At 38.0% G+C, this 13,544-nt stretch overlaps 1 protein-coding gene across 1 annotated transcript in view; it reads right to left on the bottom strand.

The window, feature by feature from the left end:
- The window catches only part of grm8b (glutamate receptor, metabotropic 8b), a 140,692-nt gene that overhangs the window by 95,006 nt on the left and 32,142 nt on the right, over positions 1 to 13,544 (bottom strand). Inside the window, exon 2 of the mRNA XM_053641165.1 lies at positions 6,197 to 6,413. Coding sequence (XP_053497140.1) covers positions 6,197 to 6,413 — 217 coding nt within the window. The remainder of the gene's footprint in view (positions 1 to 6,196; positions 6,414 to 13,544) is intronic.

The raw sequence follows: 13,544 nt of genomic DNA, 5'->3' as shown, positions 1-13,544 counted from the left end.
AAAAAAGGCTTGAAATAGTGAAAGGCTTTCACTTTATGTGTTATGAATCTGGAATATATGAAAGTTCCACTTTTTGAATTAAATTACAGGAAAAAAAAAAAAGAATTTTAATTTTAATTTTTTGAGATGCACCTGGATATACATTTTGAAGGTTCTCATTTAAGCTAACTAGGAACTGCAGGTGCCACTGTCGATATCCTCCTCTTTTATATTCTCTCTCTTTTTATACTAATCTAGTAAAGTGTTATACAAGCATTTAAAGTTTTATACAGGACAGAATACAATTGTGTAAAGAACCTTTATAGACCGTTTTACTTTTTATTTCCTGTGGTGTGATAAATGTCATGCAGCTATTTCCTGTTAAGATTTATTACATTTTAATGTCTCTACTCTGTCTCAAAAGAAATGTATATTCAATTTTTTGTTTTTTTACAGATGAAAGAAAAGATGGGGGGGCTATGAATACACTGGTAATATATTTCTATAAAGAAACCATCCTCTATCTATTTCTCTAATAGCAGAAGTTGCCGAGTGCATGTTGTTTTTTGCATATCAAATAAATAGATAGATAGGTCAAATTTGATACTGAGCTGTGCACTACATTTTTTAAATCATAAATCTACATTTCTATAATAGCTGCAGCATGATACTGTTTACATCTCTACCACCTCTATATGGTTAAGCAAGACAGCATCCTTTTGTTTTCAGAAATTGCTTTTTTTTAAGCTTTCAAAGCAGTTCATCTAATTTAGCACATGGGAGGGGCTGCTACAGAAACTATTTGACTGGGAGTCAATCTCTACATGGAGAGAAAAGACAAGGTGCAAGCAACTAGATAAAATACTTCAAAGGTAAAATGGGATGATGAAGAAGGTCTGAAATAATTCACCTAATAGGATTACTCTGCTCCAAAAATTATTATTTGCAGATGTCCCTCCTACATGGTAGTTAGCCGTTCTGCAAATTCAGAAAGAATGGAGGTTCAAATGAGGTGGTTCTGTGGCTGAGTTTCAAGACTGAGCTTCATCTTTCTATAACATTATGCAAATGCATTCTTAATCCATGACAGCTTATCCCAGCCAATGAGGTCAGTGCCTTTGCATCTAAGGGTAAGATTTCCACTCTACCAGTAGCTTTTTATGTGATTCTCCACAGAATATTCTATTACTACCTCCCCTTGAACGGGACGTAATTTCTTTCTGGCAGTTAAGGGCTCATTAAGTCTCGTAAACGGGAAGGGGGAGGCAGGGGGGTGAATTCAAGTCTCCTCTAAGTCTGTGGGGACTTTGAATGACATACACTATTCTCAGTTACCTGCGGCGATATTGCAGGTATGTCTAATTGATTCTGAGTCAGACATTTTACAATAGCCACATGAGCAAAGTAGGGGAGGGATATCCAGCTATGCGATTCAGGGCTATCCTCCAAGAGATATAGAGCTCAGTGTGAACAGAAAAGAAAAGAACCATGGAGAGCATAACTGGAAAAAAATCAGTTTAACATTTACTTCTAAGCGATACTTCAGAAAAATTGGGTATAAAGAGATTACATTAACGATCATAGGCATTAGATCAGATAACTTATTTGGAGGAAATTTGGAAAGAAAGGTGCTATGAATGTAGAAGGAGAGGCTGCTAATACTGTATGAGCCTCTGTCGTACAAATGTGAAAATTCCACCCTCTTGTCATGCTGATCAAATGGCCAAACACTCTCTTTACAGAAGGTTTGTTTATTTTATTATCTGTTCCAAAGACTAAATGCTTATGTACCTGACCTCTAAGGCTGGATAGAAGACTACATAGTATTCAAAAGGTCTCCAGATGGCCAGATAAAGACAGAATGGTAGCATTTCCTCAATTTAGCTCAATTCACCATTTCCTCAATATGTATCATCCCTGGAAGCATCAACTTCATTAATGTTACCTGTCCATTAGGGGGCTGTTTGCATGTTAGTTAGCCTCAATCTTATATATGAAGATCTGGTGCAGACTTTAAGACTAATATTCATGAAGAGGCTTACTCAAGGAAACAACTTACTGGACAGTCTGACTGGATGGTACTTCTTCAATTCAAAACTGTATAATACTTGAAAGCAACACTGGCAAGTAGGGAAAAGAATAGCAGCTAGATTATTTCACAAATTTTCCATTAAACAGGCAGGAAGTTGATTTGATTTTGAATTAAGAATATGATCCCAGAATTCACATTTCTATTTGCACTCATGCATAGTGTTTAAAAGTAATGCAGACAGCATGATGTTCATTTTTGAATAGCCCAATCAGATTGACCGATGGTGTGCAACCTTACACCTGGCTCTGCACTTTAGAGGTCATAAACATCTTTAGAGACTAAGCAACCTTTTTAGTCGATATTTAAGGTGCTTTTGCCTTTTGCTGTTTTGACCAAGTCAATTTACAAAGCCCTTTCACAATATCAATTAGGTCAGACAAGAACTGAGCTTCATAGGCAACAAATCCTCTCTGGATTAAATCATTGATATGTATGTATATATGTATGTATACATGTATGTATGTATGTATGTATGTATGTACGCATGTATATATGTATGTATATATGTATGTATGTATGTATGTATGCTCAATTTGACATTCCAAGGATTCATACATCAGAAACTGTCTTACTAATATTGGAAAAGTTATTAAATAATTGCCTCCTAACTGCAGAAATGCAATTTAAACCTTTTTTTTATTCTACTCAACATGGAAAAAAAATTAAAATGTGAACAATTTCAATAGGCTGTTTTGATGAAGGACAAGCAACAGAAACAGATGAGAGACTTATAAACTATTGATCCTGTGCAAGGTCACAGTCTTATCTCCAGCCGTCCAATACACTTTCCAAATTCCAGCCAAGAGTGTATCCTTGCACATAACACTCAAACAGAAGGATAGAACATTGCTACAAGCATATTACATGATAGATCATGCACATGTCACATCTCAGAATGACACACTGCACTTTTTAAATCAGACCCACTTTCTGACGGGCTGGACAGGAATGACAATGCCTGAGGTTGCCAAATCTGCATAAGGCCAAATCTTTGTGTGACTTGCTCGACTACTCTAACCTACAAAATCATCAGAATCCTAGAAAACGTATTTCAAACATCATATTATTGTATCCATCATACTCTTTGAACACTTTGCATAAAGATTTGTCCCTGTGCACATTTGGCCACTACAGCTGTCATCTGGAATTGAGCACTGAGGTCAATAAAGCAATCTAAAAGGTATACAATTCACTAGATTTCTTTACTTTGTTGAGTTCTTTTTAAATTTCATAAATGAGAGTATAATAGATATGTGAAGATCCACCAAACCAAGGACACTTGGTTGCAAGTGTGTAATTTCCTTTTGCCAAAATTTACATTGTTCACATACAGTATATTATGGTACTCCCAAACCTGGTGATATCATTCATACATCTTTAGTAACCAATTTATTCTGGTCAGATTTGTATTGAATCCAGAGCACATGACACATTTCACACACTCATTCATGCCATGTCTATGTCGGAATCGGCATCCAACTACAATTCCCAGAATACTGTGCAGCCTACAAACATGGCCGCTAAGGACTACAGCACCCAGTCACCACAGACTCAGGAGAATGGTCAAAAACTCACTATAATAGCTGCAGGAAGCTGTCACAGGTAACAGTGTGCTCTCGCCCTTGGTTCCAAATGACCACAGCCAATGCCAGCTCCTTATCCTTTTGCAGGTTGATAAACTGGGCGATTTTGGTACAGTCCAGAAGCCCCACTTGACCAGCGAAGTAAAGTGGGCACTAAAGCACGTTGATCTGCTGCTCTCCTATGAAGCAGTCCTGTGCCGCTAGGGACTGTGCCACTCGCAATGACCTGCTGTGTCCAGGGGACAGGAAGTATTCTGTCAGGATATGTTCAGGTGCAGGTGTTCAATGTTTTATTAAAAGTAGCAAACCAAACAGAGCCATACTTCAATTCAGTTCAGTTTTATTTGTATAGCGCCTATTACAATTGACATTGTCACAAAGCAGCTTTACAGAAATATATACATTTCCAATCTCAATTTTACATTGATAAATGTATCCCTAATGAGCAAGCCAGAGGCGACGGTTGCAAGGAAAAACTCCCTGAGATGATATGATAATCCAAAGGCAGAATCGGCATTCAGGCAAGTGTCAGGCAATGAACAAACAACGTGTGCTAGGGCAAGCAAGAGCAAACAAGAAAACCAGAAACTAGATCAAAAACCAGAAAGATAATCAATGAATAAATGGCTTGGTATTGACTAGCACAAAGACACAGCACATATACTTCACAGTGAGTGCATGGAGTGAGAATACTGTGAATATAGCTGTGATGTCTAGGTGTGTGTGATCAGTAATCAGGTGAGTGTGACCGTGAAAGAGTCTGTGATGACTGGGTGTTATAGTCCTCGGCGACCATGTTTGTAGACTGTGCTGTATTCTAGGAATTGTAGTTGGATGCCAATTCCGGCGTAGACATGACAATTTATCACAGGGGCAACTGCAGAACCCAGAGGAAACTCATGCAGACAGTAGGAGAACATGCAAAACTCCACATGGATAATAACCTGTGCTCGAGTTTTAACTGACCTGCTGAACGTTACCTGCTGTGTGGGCTGGAGATATGCTGTACTGTGTTACATTTAAGAAACCTTTGCATGATATTGAAAGTGCTCCTAAAACGTCTGCAATAAAAGGTGCTTCTTTATATTAAAAAAAAAAAAGGTATGGTATCTTTTTATAGCAAGTTTCATCATCAGAAGCAGTATGATAAATTCTACTCTTGAAGAAGAGTGGAAGTTCAGATTCTAAATTAGAAAAAGCTATTTTTGAGCAAAGCATGAAACCACTTTTATGGAGCATGTCACATTATCCTTTGATGTACCTTTGATGAGCACTGCAGATTTCACCAAAACAGATTTCAACACCTACACTAGATACACACACACACACACACACACACACACAATGAGCCTGGAGGTACAGTGAAAACTGTTAATCGCTCACATGGATGGCTCAGCTTATGAATTTTAATTCCATAATTACAACTTAATTAATGCACCAGCCTTGTGTCTACAAGAGTGCAAGCATGGTACACGGCAATAATAAATCAATCACACAGCACAATGCGAGCATAATTTCATTACAATGACCTCTCTTGGCAAACAGTTGTGTATGCACAGGGGATTGGTTGGCAAGTCCATTTCCAAACCTGTCCCCATAATTATGTTCACATGCATCATTAAGGTCCTGTCTTTTTTCCTAATAGATTAGAATACTGTGTAAATGTGACAGGCCCTGGTCTTGTGCCAACATCACTCTGATACACTATTTGAATGATGTGTACAACAAAAAAAAGGTTATCACTGATTAGAGAGAATGCATTTTAAAAACTAAGTAAGGAATAAAGAAGAGATTTTAGAGATTTCATTAGTAGAGCAAGATACCAAACTACATAGTTCACCCATTAAACTCCCAGGATCCCAGGCTTACATTTCTCATTCTACATCCAGTCCTTCCATATTATATTTAACCTACATGGGGTCGCAGGGGAGCCTGGAGCCTATCCCAGGGAACTCAGGGCACACCCTGGATGGAGTGCCAACTCATCACAGGGCACAAAAGCACACATATTCACACACCACGGACAATTTTGAAATGTCAATCAGCCTACAGCACCAGGAGGAAACCCCTTAAACTTACAGAGATCAGGGAATACACACTGCTAAAGGTGCATTTTTTCAGACATGCCCTTAAAGAAGAGTCTATGCATCACTCTAAAGTGTTTGACCTGACTTAAAGGTTTCCGCTGTTGAAACAGCAAATGTTCTATCAACTCCCTGTTACTTCTTTGCATTTATTCAGTTTCTACAATCCCTTGAGTCACCACTGGTCAATGTCCAAGCAAATACACACTATATTGCCTACCATCAGATTCAAACCCATCTACACCTAACAATTGCTTTGAGGACACAGAGTCTGAAAGAAATTCTCATACCTGCAGAAAACTGAAGCCTAATAATCAATTTCTAATGCAACCATACTAACTCAATGTGATGTGACATTACAGCCATTCTGGAGCTGCTAATTCGACACCATGTCAGATAGCAAAGACATCTTGAACTTGTATGAACACTTACATATATTCAATAACTGCTTCACATACCAGTTTCACGGCTTATCTGGACAAAGGCCTCAACACCGCTCTCGCCATAGTTGCCCTCTGAGGCCAACGTGGAGACGTAGTTCCAGCCCATTGCCATAACAATGTCCAGCATAGCCTGTGCCTGGTAAGAGTCGGGCGGCACCACACGAGAGAAGAAGTCATAGCGGGTATTGTCGCTCAGCTCTGGGGCAGTTGATGCATAGCTGATCTGAGGAATCTGTGAAGAAGTAAGACAGCGTTGTTAGAACTCTTGGTAACTTTGTAGGAGATGTAGTGGTGGACCTCCAATGACAAAACCATAATGAAGTTTTACCAGGTCAAATTGAGAGACCTCTATCAAATACCAACTTTAAGTGAGTTACTGCTGCATTAGGAAACCAATACTTCCTGTCTTGTGGATCAATGCTAATACTAAAATCAATGCTAATACTAAAATGCTCACTGTTTGTGGATTTTTGAACTTGAATCCATCATATATGTATAACATAGCAACATCATGTAAGTGAGAAGAGAGATGTAGCAGGTGGGGGGCTCTGGTGAGTAGTGAGGTAGGGTGGATAATGGCTCTTTGGAGGCAAGTGACGGCCTGATTGATTTCTCCTCAGCCAAAAGGCCAGGCTTTCGGTCAGAGCCCTAGAGGCTGAGCTCATCGGCATTCGGTGAGAGAGGGAGACGCTCCGAGAGCCTGCCAGCAATACAAATGACACTCACTGCTGGTCGTGCAGGTACAGCGGTACTCTCTCAGCCTCGACTATATATTGCAAGCTTTTGAATATAAATGCCAGAGATCAGCCTGTGAATCATCAACCATGTGTGCATAGATCTGTTTGTGAATTTGAGGGTGGAATGGAAGGTGGCGGCATGTCATGGAAACAGGTTGAACTCTCCTGAAGATGTTGCAAATAAGATGTGCCAAGAGTAGACTTGACATACACAGACCTTTCATTCAAATAAGAGTCAATGGGATGTGGTAATTTAACAGGTGGGGGAAAATGTGTACATTTATTGCAGCCTAAATCCGAAAATGTTTAGTTTAATGGAAATTACAGATGTTTATTTCCATGCGGTGATACACTAATTTAGATGGGTGGAAATGTACTCACTGATGATGCCTGTCAAACAGCCTGTCAGGCTTCATAAATTATTTCTTATCTAAAAGTGGATGTCTAAGCTTGAGTGAGCGATCACTGAAATCGCAATTTGCATTATTTTGCTACAACTCAATGACATTATAGCACTTTTAGAGTCAAAAACAGTTGAACAACAAACTCTACAAGCAAAATAAGGCCATTAAATGCCAACAGTTCCAAACATACTGTATACTGCCCACTGACAATACAGGCTAATCACAATACTGTACATCAAGAAAGGCTAATTACAGCAGCACAGAATATGTTGTGAAAAATTATCCCATTATTATCATCTGTGCAGTTAAGGAAACCACCTGACTCTAGTTTTGCTACTGTAGGACTGCAGTGAATATGGGTGATAAATCATGCACTAATTCTTTAGTGCTACTGTGGCCATCCAGATGCCTTCATTCTGGGTGGTAAAACAGAGGGTGGGGGTAAGATACTAGGAATTGCTCAGAGCACAATTTTCACACTCATAAAACTTACAATGTGAAGTTCAAGTCATGCAGTACATATACTGTAGCCCATTAAACATTTATATATTTATATAACTTTATAGCCATCACAGCAATTTTGAGCCTGTTTGAAAAACTAAGCTGCTTGAACTTAAAGCATGTCCTCATTGTTTATGTCTTTGTTTACATGTTGGTATCTCTTAACTCAATGCTCGATTGCTCGCAGTTCTTTGTGTTTGTCCCCATAATAGAACTGTCAGATGTAGAAAAGCAAGCCAATACCGATAGATTACATTAAGACAGTACTAATTAACCTTTATTTAAAAGACTGCATCCAAGAGGCAAGTACACAAACTGCATTGCACAGAGGGATTTCATATTTCAATATCCCCCCCCCCTCCTTCATTAAAGGCTTAAGTTTGATATAAATAATTAAATAATATAGTTAAAAAACATATAGTATAATAATAATAATAATAATAATAATAATAATAATAATAATAATAAGCAGAATTCAATCGACAGACCAAATTAATACAAAATTCTATTACATTTTTTAAAATAAAAATAACATTATTTTTTTCATGAAGTCCCAGAAGTATCCATACATAGGGGAAGTTAACATTTTTTTTTAACAAAAAGTCTTCCAAAAAGTTTCATATTTAGTTTATATAATATAATTTTCCTGATAGCCTTTGAGAGTGCAGAACCGACATGGTGCTGGTGTAAATAGTCCCGTATGTATGGAGACTTTTAGAACACACTGAGGAGTGAATAGAGGAGCAGTGTACAGTGGCTACACACGTCTCTCTGCCACTATGTAGCTAGAATCTGGTTGCAATATATTAATGTGCTTTTTTGTAGCATGTAATTAAATAAATCAGTTATAGATGTAGCCACATATGAGTGTTGTCATTCATGCAGTATCAGCAAATGTGACCCTGTCCCAGAAGATTCATTCCTGTCTTGGCTGTTCCTACTTTGGTCCACCAAATGTGATGTCATTAAACTCTGTGTATAAATATTCCTGTTTGTACCCAGGCTTGGGGAGTAACGGAATACATGTAACGGTGTTACGTAATTAGGATAGATTGGTAACTGTAATCCATCAAAAAAAAAAAAAAAGTAATCAGATTACAGGTACATATTGTAAAAAAAAAATGGGAATACTATCAGGATTATAATTTTTTTCATTGAAAACCAAAAAAATTAATTTTGTGACATACAATAGACAGCTGCTTGATTATAGTTCTGGTTCTCTCTTGCCAGTCGTGGCTCACGTGCACAACCTCTTGGTGCATGTGCAAATAAATTTTGTGCAAAGTTAATTTGGTAGAAATTAACACAAATTGTTCTCTGAAATGCTTTTGTTAGGGTGATCATATGTCCTCTTTTTCCCAAACATTTCCTCTTTTCGGACCTGGCTGTGATTTCTAAATTCCAGAAGATGTCCGGGATTCGGCTTGAGTTTCATTATGATGTGCTTATGGTCTAAACTGCATCATTTGTGTGCATTTTTGCATTGCTTTAACCCCTCTCTGTAATCCCCGCCTTCTAGCACACCAATAGGTAGATTATAAAAGGCTTGCAGCAACTACTGGACAAATTCCTGCCTCTCAACCATTATCCTACTCTCAGTGAATGCGCGAAGGTGAAGCGCTGTTGTGTACAGCATCAACATACTGTAGCAGAAAATGACAACTGTCCTGAGTCTAAACAATGCCCATGGTCATATAAGGTCATTTTTACTTTCATGCTCTCACATTGCTTTGTATTACATGGTCATTCAAATGTGTGAATGATTGCAGAAGGTAAACTCATGGTATCTGATATTTTATTTTATTCCATGGAAATTCAAAAGAATGTAGGAAAAAATGTAAAACATGGGCAGAGTGAAACCAATTTTATATATATATATATATATATATATATATATATATATATATATATATATATATATATATATATAATTATTATTATTATTATTTTTTTTTTTTTCATGTGATGCTAATAGTGTATCATTTTCAGTGTATTAAAATCTGCATTCATAGTAATACTGTTTTGAACGCTATTAAGAACCACCACCCCCCCTTCACACACACACACACACACACACACACACACACACACACACACACACACACACAAAGTGTCCTCCTCTTTTTGGAAAACCAGAATATGGTCACCCTAGCTTTTGTGACATAATGTTACATGCATCAGGGACAGTGATATTTATTTATTTATTTACTTACTTACTTACTTTTTTACTTGTTTAATTAAAACAAATCCAAACACTGAACATGTTTTTAAGCTCTAAAATAAGCTCTAATCTCTAAATAAAAGTATTTTAGATCATATTGCTTTTCTCTTGACTTTATTTACTGTACATATGTGACCCTGAAGTAATCCGAAAGTGATCAGATTACATTACTTTCATATTGTGATAATTGGATTACGTTACTGATGACATTTTTTATGAAGTAATTTGTAACTGTAAGGGAATATATTTTTAAAGTAACCCTCCTAACCTGTTTGTACCATTGCCAATGTTTATTTACTAGTAGGCTTAGCTGTGTTCCCACTTTCTCTAGTTTCATGTTTCTCTAGCTTCATGTTCAAGCCTGATCTTTTTTTTCTCTTTTGCCTTGATGGCCAATTCAATTTTCTTTTTTTATTTATTTTTATTGCACAGTTACGTGATCCTAAAAGTGTTTTGAGCCCAAGCTGTCTGTTAAGACAACAGAAAATGCCTAAGCATATGTTAGGTTTGTGCTCAACCAGCTCTGTCTTCTAGGTGTTGCAATTATTTCCTTGGAGATCTTTTTCTACCACAGCCACTGCTTCAGTGTCCAACACTCAAGACTGGATTAGATAAAGTGTAGAAAAAACAAATGAGGTGTTTCTTTAGACAAAGGCCTTGTTCTCTGAATGAAAACCATTGAATGTGGTGACTCATTTAGATCACTTCAAACTCAGACAATTAATAACGACAGACATGGAGCCATTGCCACCGCAATGAATTGCCTATTGCCCTGATTCTCATTCAGCCTGGTACTGCACTCCTCAAACACACTGCATGTGTGAACTGCCGCTGGTGTGCCATTTTCAACTTCACACCTCCATTTGAAAGCATGTGCACTCCGGAGGCTACTGTCTGAGCTGAAGTGTGGAACCATGCATTTGGTGCTATCTGTGTCTCTCGCCTTCAATTCATATGGGAAACTTTGCACCTGCATTAGGCATCTGAGATAATTTTAGATGTTTTGCGGGTGTCTCTGGGAAAAAAGGTGACGTGATTAGTGATGTAAATGGCATTTGCAGATGGAGCAAATATATCTGCTTACATCCTGTTTGAAGGTATAACGCTGCATTTCATGACAAATGTTATTCATGCTGGTTTTTAAGATTAAGCAAGTTTACTGACACAATCAGACCTTATAAAACATAAATAAATAATGGCAGAGAGAACACCTAGTCCTCGTCCTTCATTGGGTTGGGGGGTGGGGGGTGGGGGCTCATTGTTGGTGCCACTTTACACCAAAAATACGTTCCATGGCAGTATAATCTAATTATTATGTGTTTTCTCTTCACACATTTAGACTCTCACTAATACTGTTAGCAAATGCAGTAATCCCAAGGTTGTTCTCTATTTTTACTTAGGTCCGTTTTTTTCTTGCTCATTATTTCTCAGTGGAGAGCCCCTTTAGCATCTATGCTGCAGTAAGTCTCACCAGGGCATCACGGAGATACAAGGTTTGAAGTCCTATATATATTCCACTCCTATGTGGTCATCAGACAAGCCTTTCCCTGGCACTGAGAGAAAAACTCCTAGCCAACATGTCTCCTTCTCCCACCCCAGTCAAGTCAGGCTTTTCAGTGGGTGTTTCACATTTGAAGTTCTTCTAATCAGCAACACAATAATCCATTTACAGTAAGCTGCTTTTGCCAACTCCATGTTCCCTCCTGCAGGGCAAAGCCAAGGTAAATTTCAAAGTGTCACAGCTTGGAGAGTTGAATAATTATTTCTCTAATTTAAACATCAAACAAGACTACTGCAAATAATCACATCAAAGAATTGGGGTACAATTGGTTGATTAGTAGACATACTAATAATGCTAACCCAAATGTGGGAATGCGTTCGAAGATGGTGATAATGAGGCAAAGGCCTGAAGGATCCGTATATTTCACTGAGATTCTGTCAGCAGGAAGGAACAAACAAGATTTGCTTTTTTTTCTCAAAGGCGAGGCTGGCGATTTAGAGATGGCATTAGCATAAGTCTCCCTGGCAGGCACAACAGAAAGATATCTGCCAAGCCAAACCTTATTTTTTTGGGTTGCTTGCAACAGACTGTATGCTGTGAACTATGGTGTTAGAGCCACAAAATGGTTCTTCATGGCTCTTAACCGAAAAAACAAAGAGAATGGTGACATGGTATCTGACTAGATGAGTTATAGGCTATAATTTGAACACTATAGTCGCGTATCAGCCGAGCAGGCAAGCATACAAATCCAAATCGTAATCCACAGAACAGGCAAGGGTTGGGCGATGTTCAAACAGCGATAACAAGGGTAATACAAAAGCATAAACCAACAAAACAAGATCAAGACACGATGGAACCAAATGCAGAAACAAAAGCCTCTGTAATGTTCAGGCTGCAAAACATTGAAACAATATTGCACGGGGAACAAGGACACACAAGGGTTTTAAATACACAAACTAATTAAGACTAAACACAGAACAGGTGAGACGACTTAGGGACACAACCAATAACAATACAATATAGGGCAGAGACAGGATGTGAAACACGTGAAAAAGTAAACACAGTCAATGTCAAAAACCCGGAAGTGCGCGCTTCGGGCTGCTGAGCCCCCAGCGTTCGGTGTGAGGGGAACTCTCTGACAACTATCAATTCTCTCATTAAAATAATTCAAACATAATTTCAAGGGTTACATTTAAATGGGAACAAAGTATTCTTACTGAAGACTAAAAAAATCACCATAGCTTTAAGGAATTACAGTGCCCTTCACTAATATTGGCACCCTTGGTAAATATGAGCAAAGAAATCTGTGAAAAATTGTCTTCATTGTTTAACCTTTTGATCTTTTCTTTAAAAAAATTCATGAAAATACTCTGCTCTCATGGATATCAAACAATTCAATCACAATACGGGTTTATCAAAAAAAAAAAACTTTGCTAAATATGTGTGAAACAATTATTGGCACCCCTATAGATTCATATGAAAAAAATACATATTTGAAGTATATTCCCGTTGATATTTTTAAAAAATAATAATAATAATTAGTTTACCTGGGTGACTAGGAAACACCAGAGGTGGTTTTGGTGCACACAGAGAGGTATGGAAAAGTACCCCATGCCCACGGTTAAATATGCTCTTTATTGTTTTGGGGCTGTTTCTCTGCCAGAGGACCTGGACATTTTGTTAGGATACATGGCATCATGGACTCTATCAAATATCAACAGATATTAAATGAAAACCTGACTGCCTCTGCCAGAAAGCTTAAAATGGGCCGTGGTTGGATCTTCCAACCTGGTTTACTGACCACAAAATCAAGTTCCTGCCATGGTCATCCCAGTCCCCAAACTTGAAACCCATAGAAAACCTGTAGGGTGAATTGAAGAGGAGAATCCACCAGCATTGACCTCGAAATTTGAAGGATCTGGAGCAATTCTGTATGGAGGAATGATCTCAGATACCTTGCCATGTATTCTCCAACCTCATCAGGCATTATAGGAGAAGA

The sequence above is a fragment of the Ictalurus furcatus genome, chromosome 14, assembly GCF_023375685.1.
Source record: "Ictalurus furcatus strain D&B chromosome 14, Billie_1.0, whole genome shotgun sequence".
Lineage (NCBI taxonomy): Eukaryota > Metazoa > Chordata > Actinopteri > Siluriformes > Ictaluridae > Ictalurus > Ictalurus furcatus.
The sequence above is the reverse complement of the archived record's forward strand: the minus strand, read 5'-3'. Positions and strand labels throughout refer to the sequence as shown.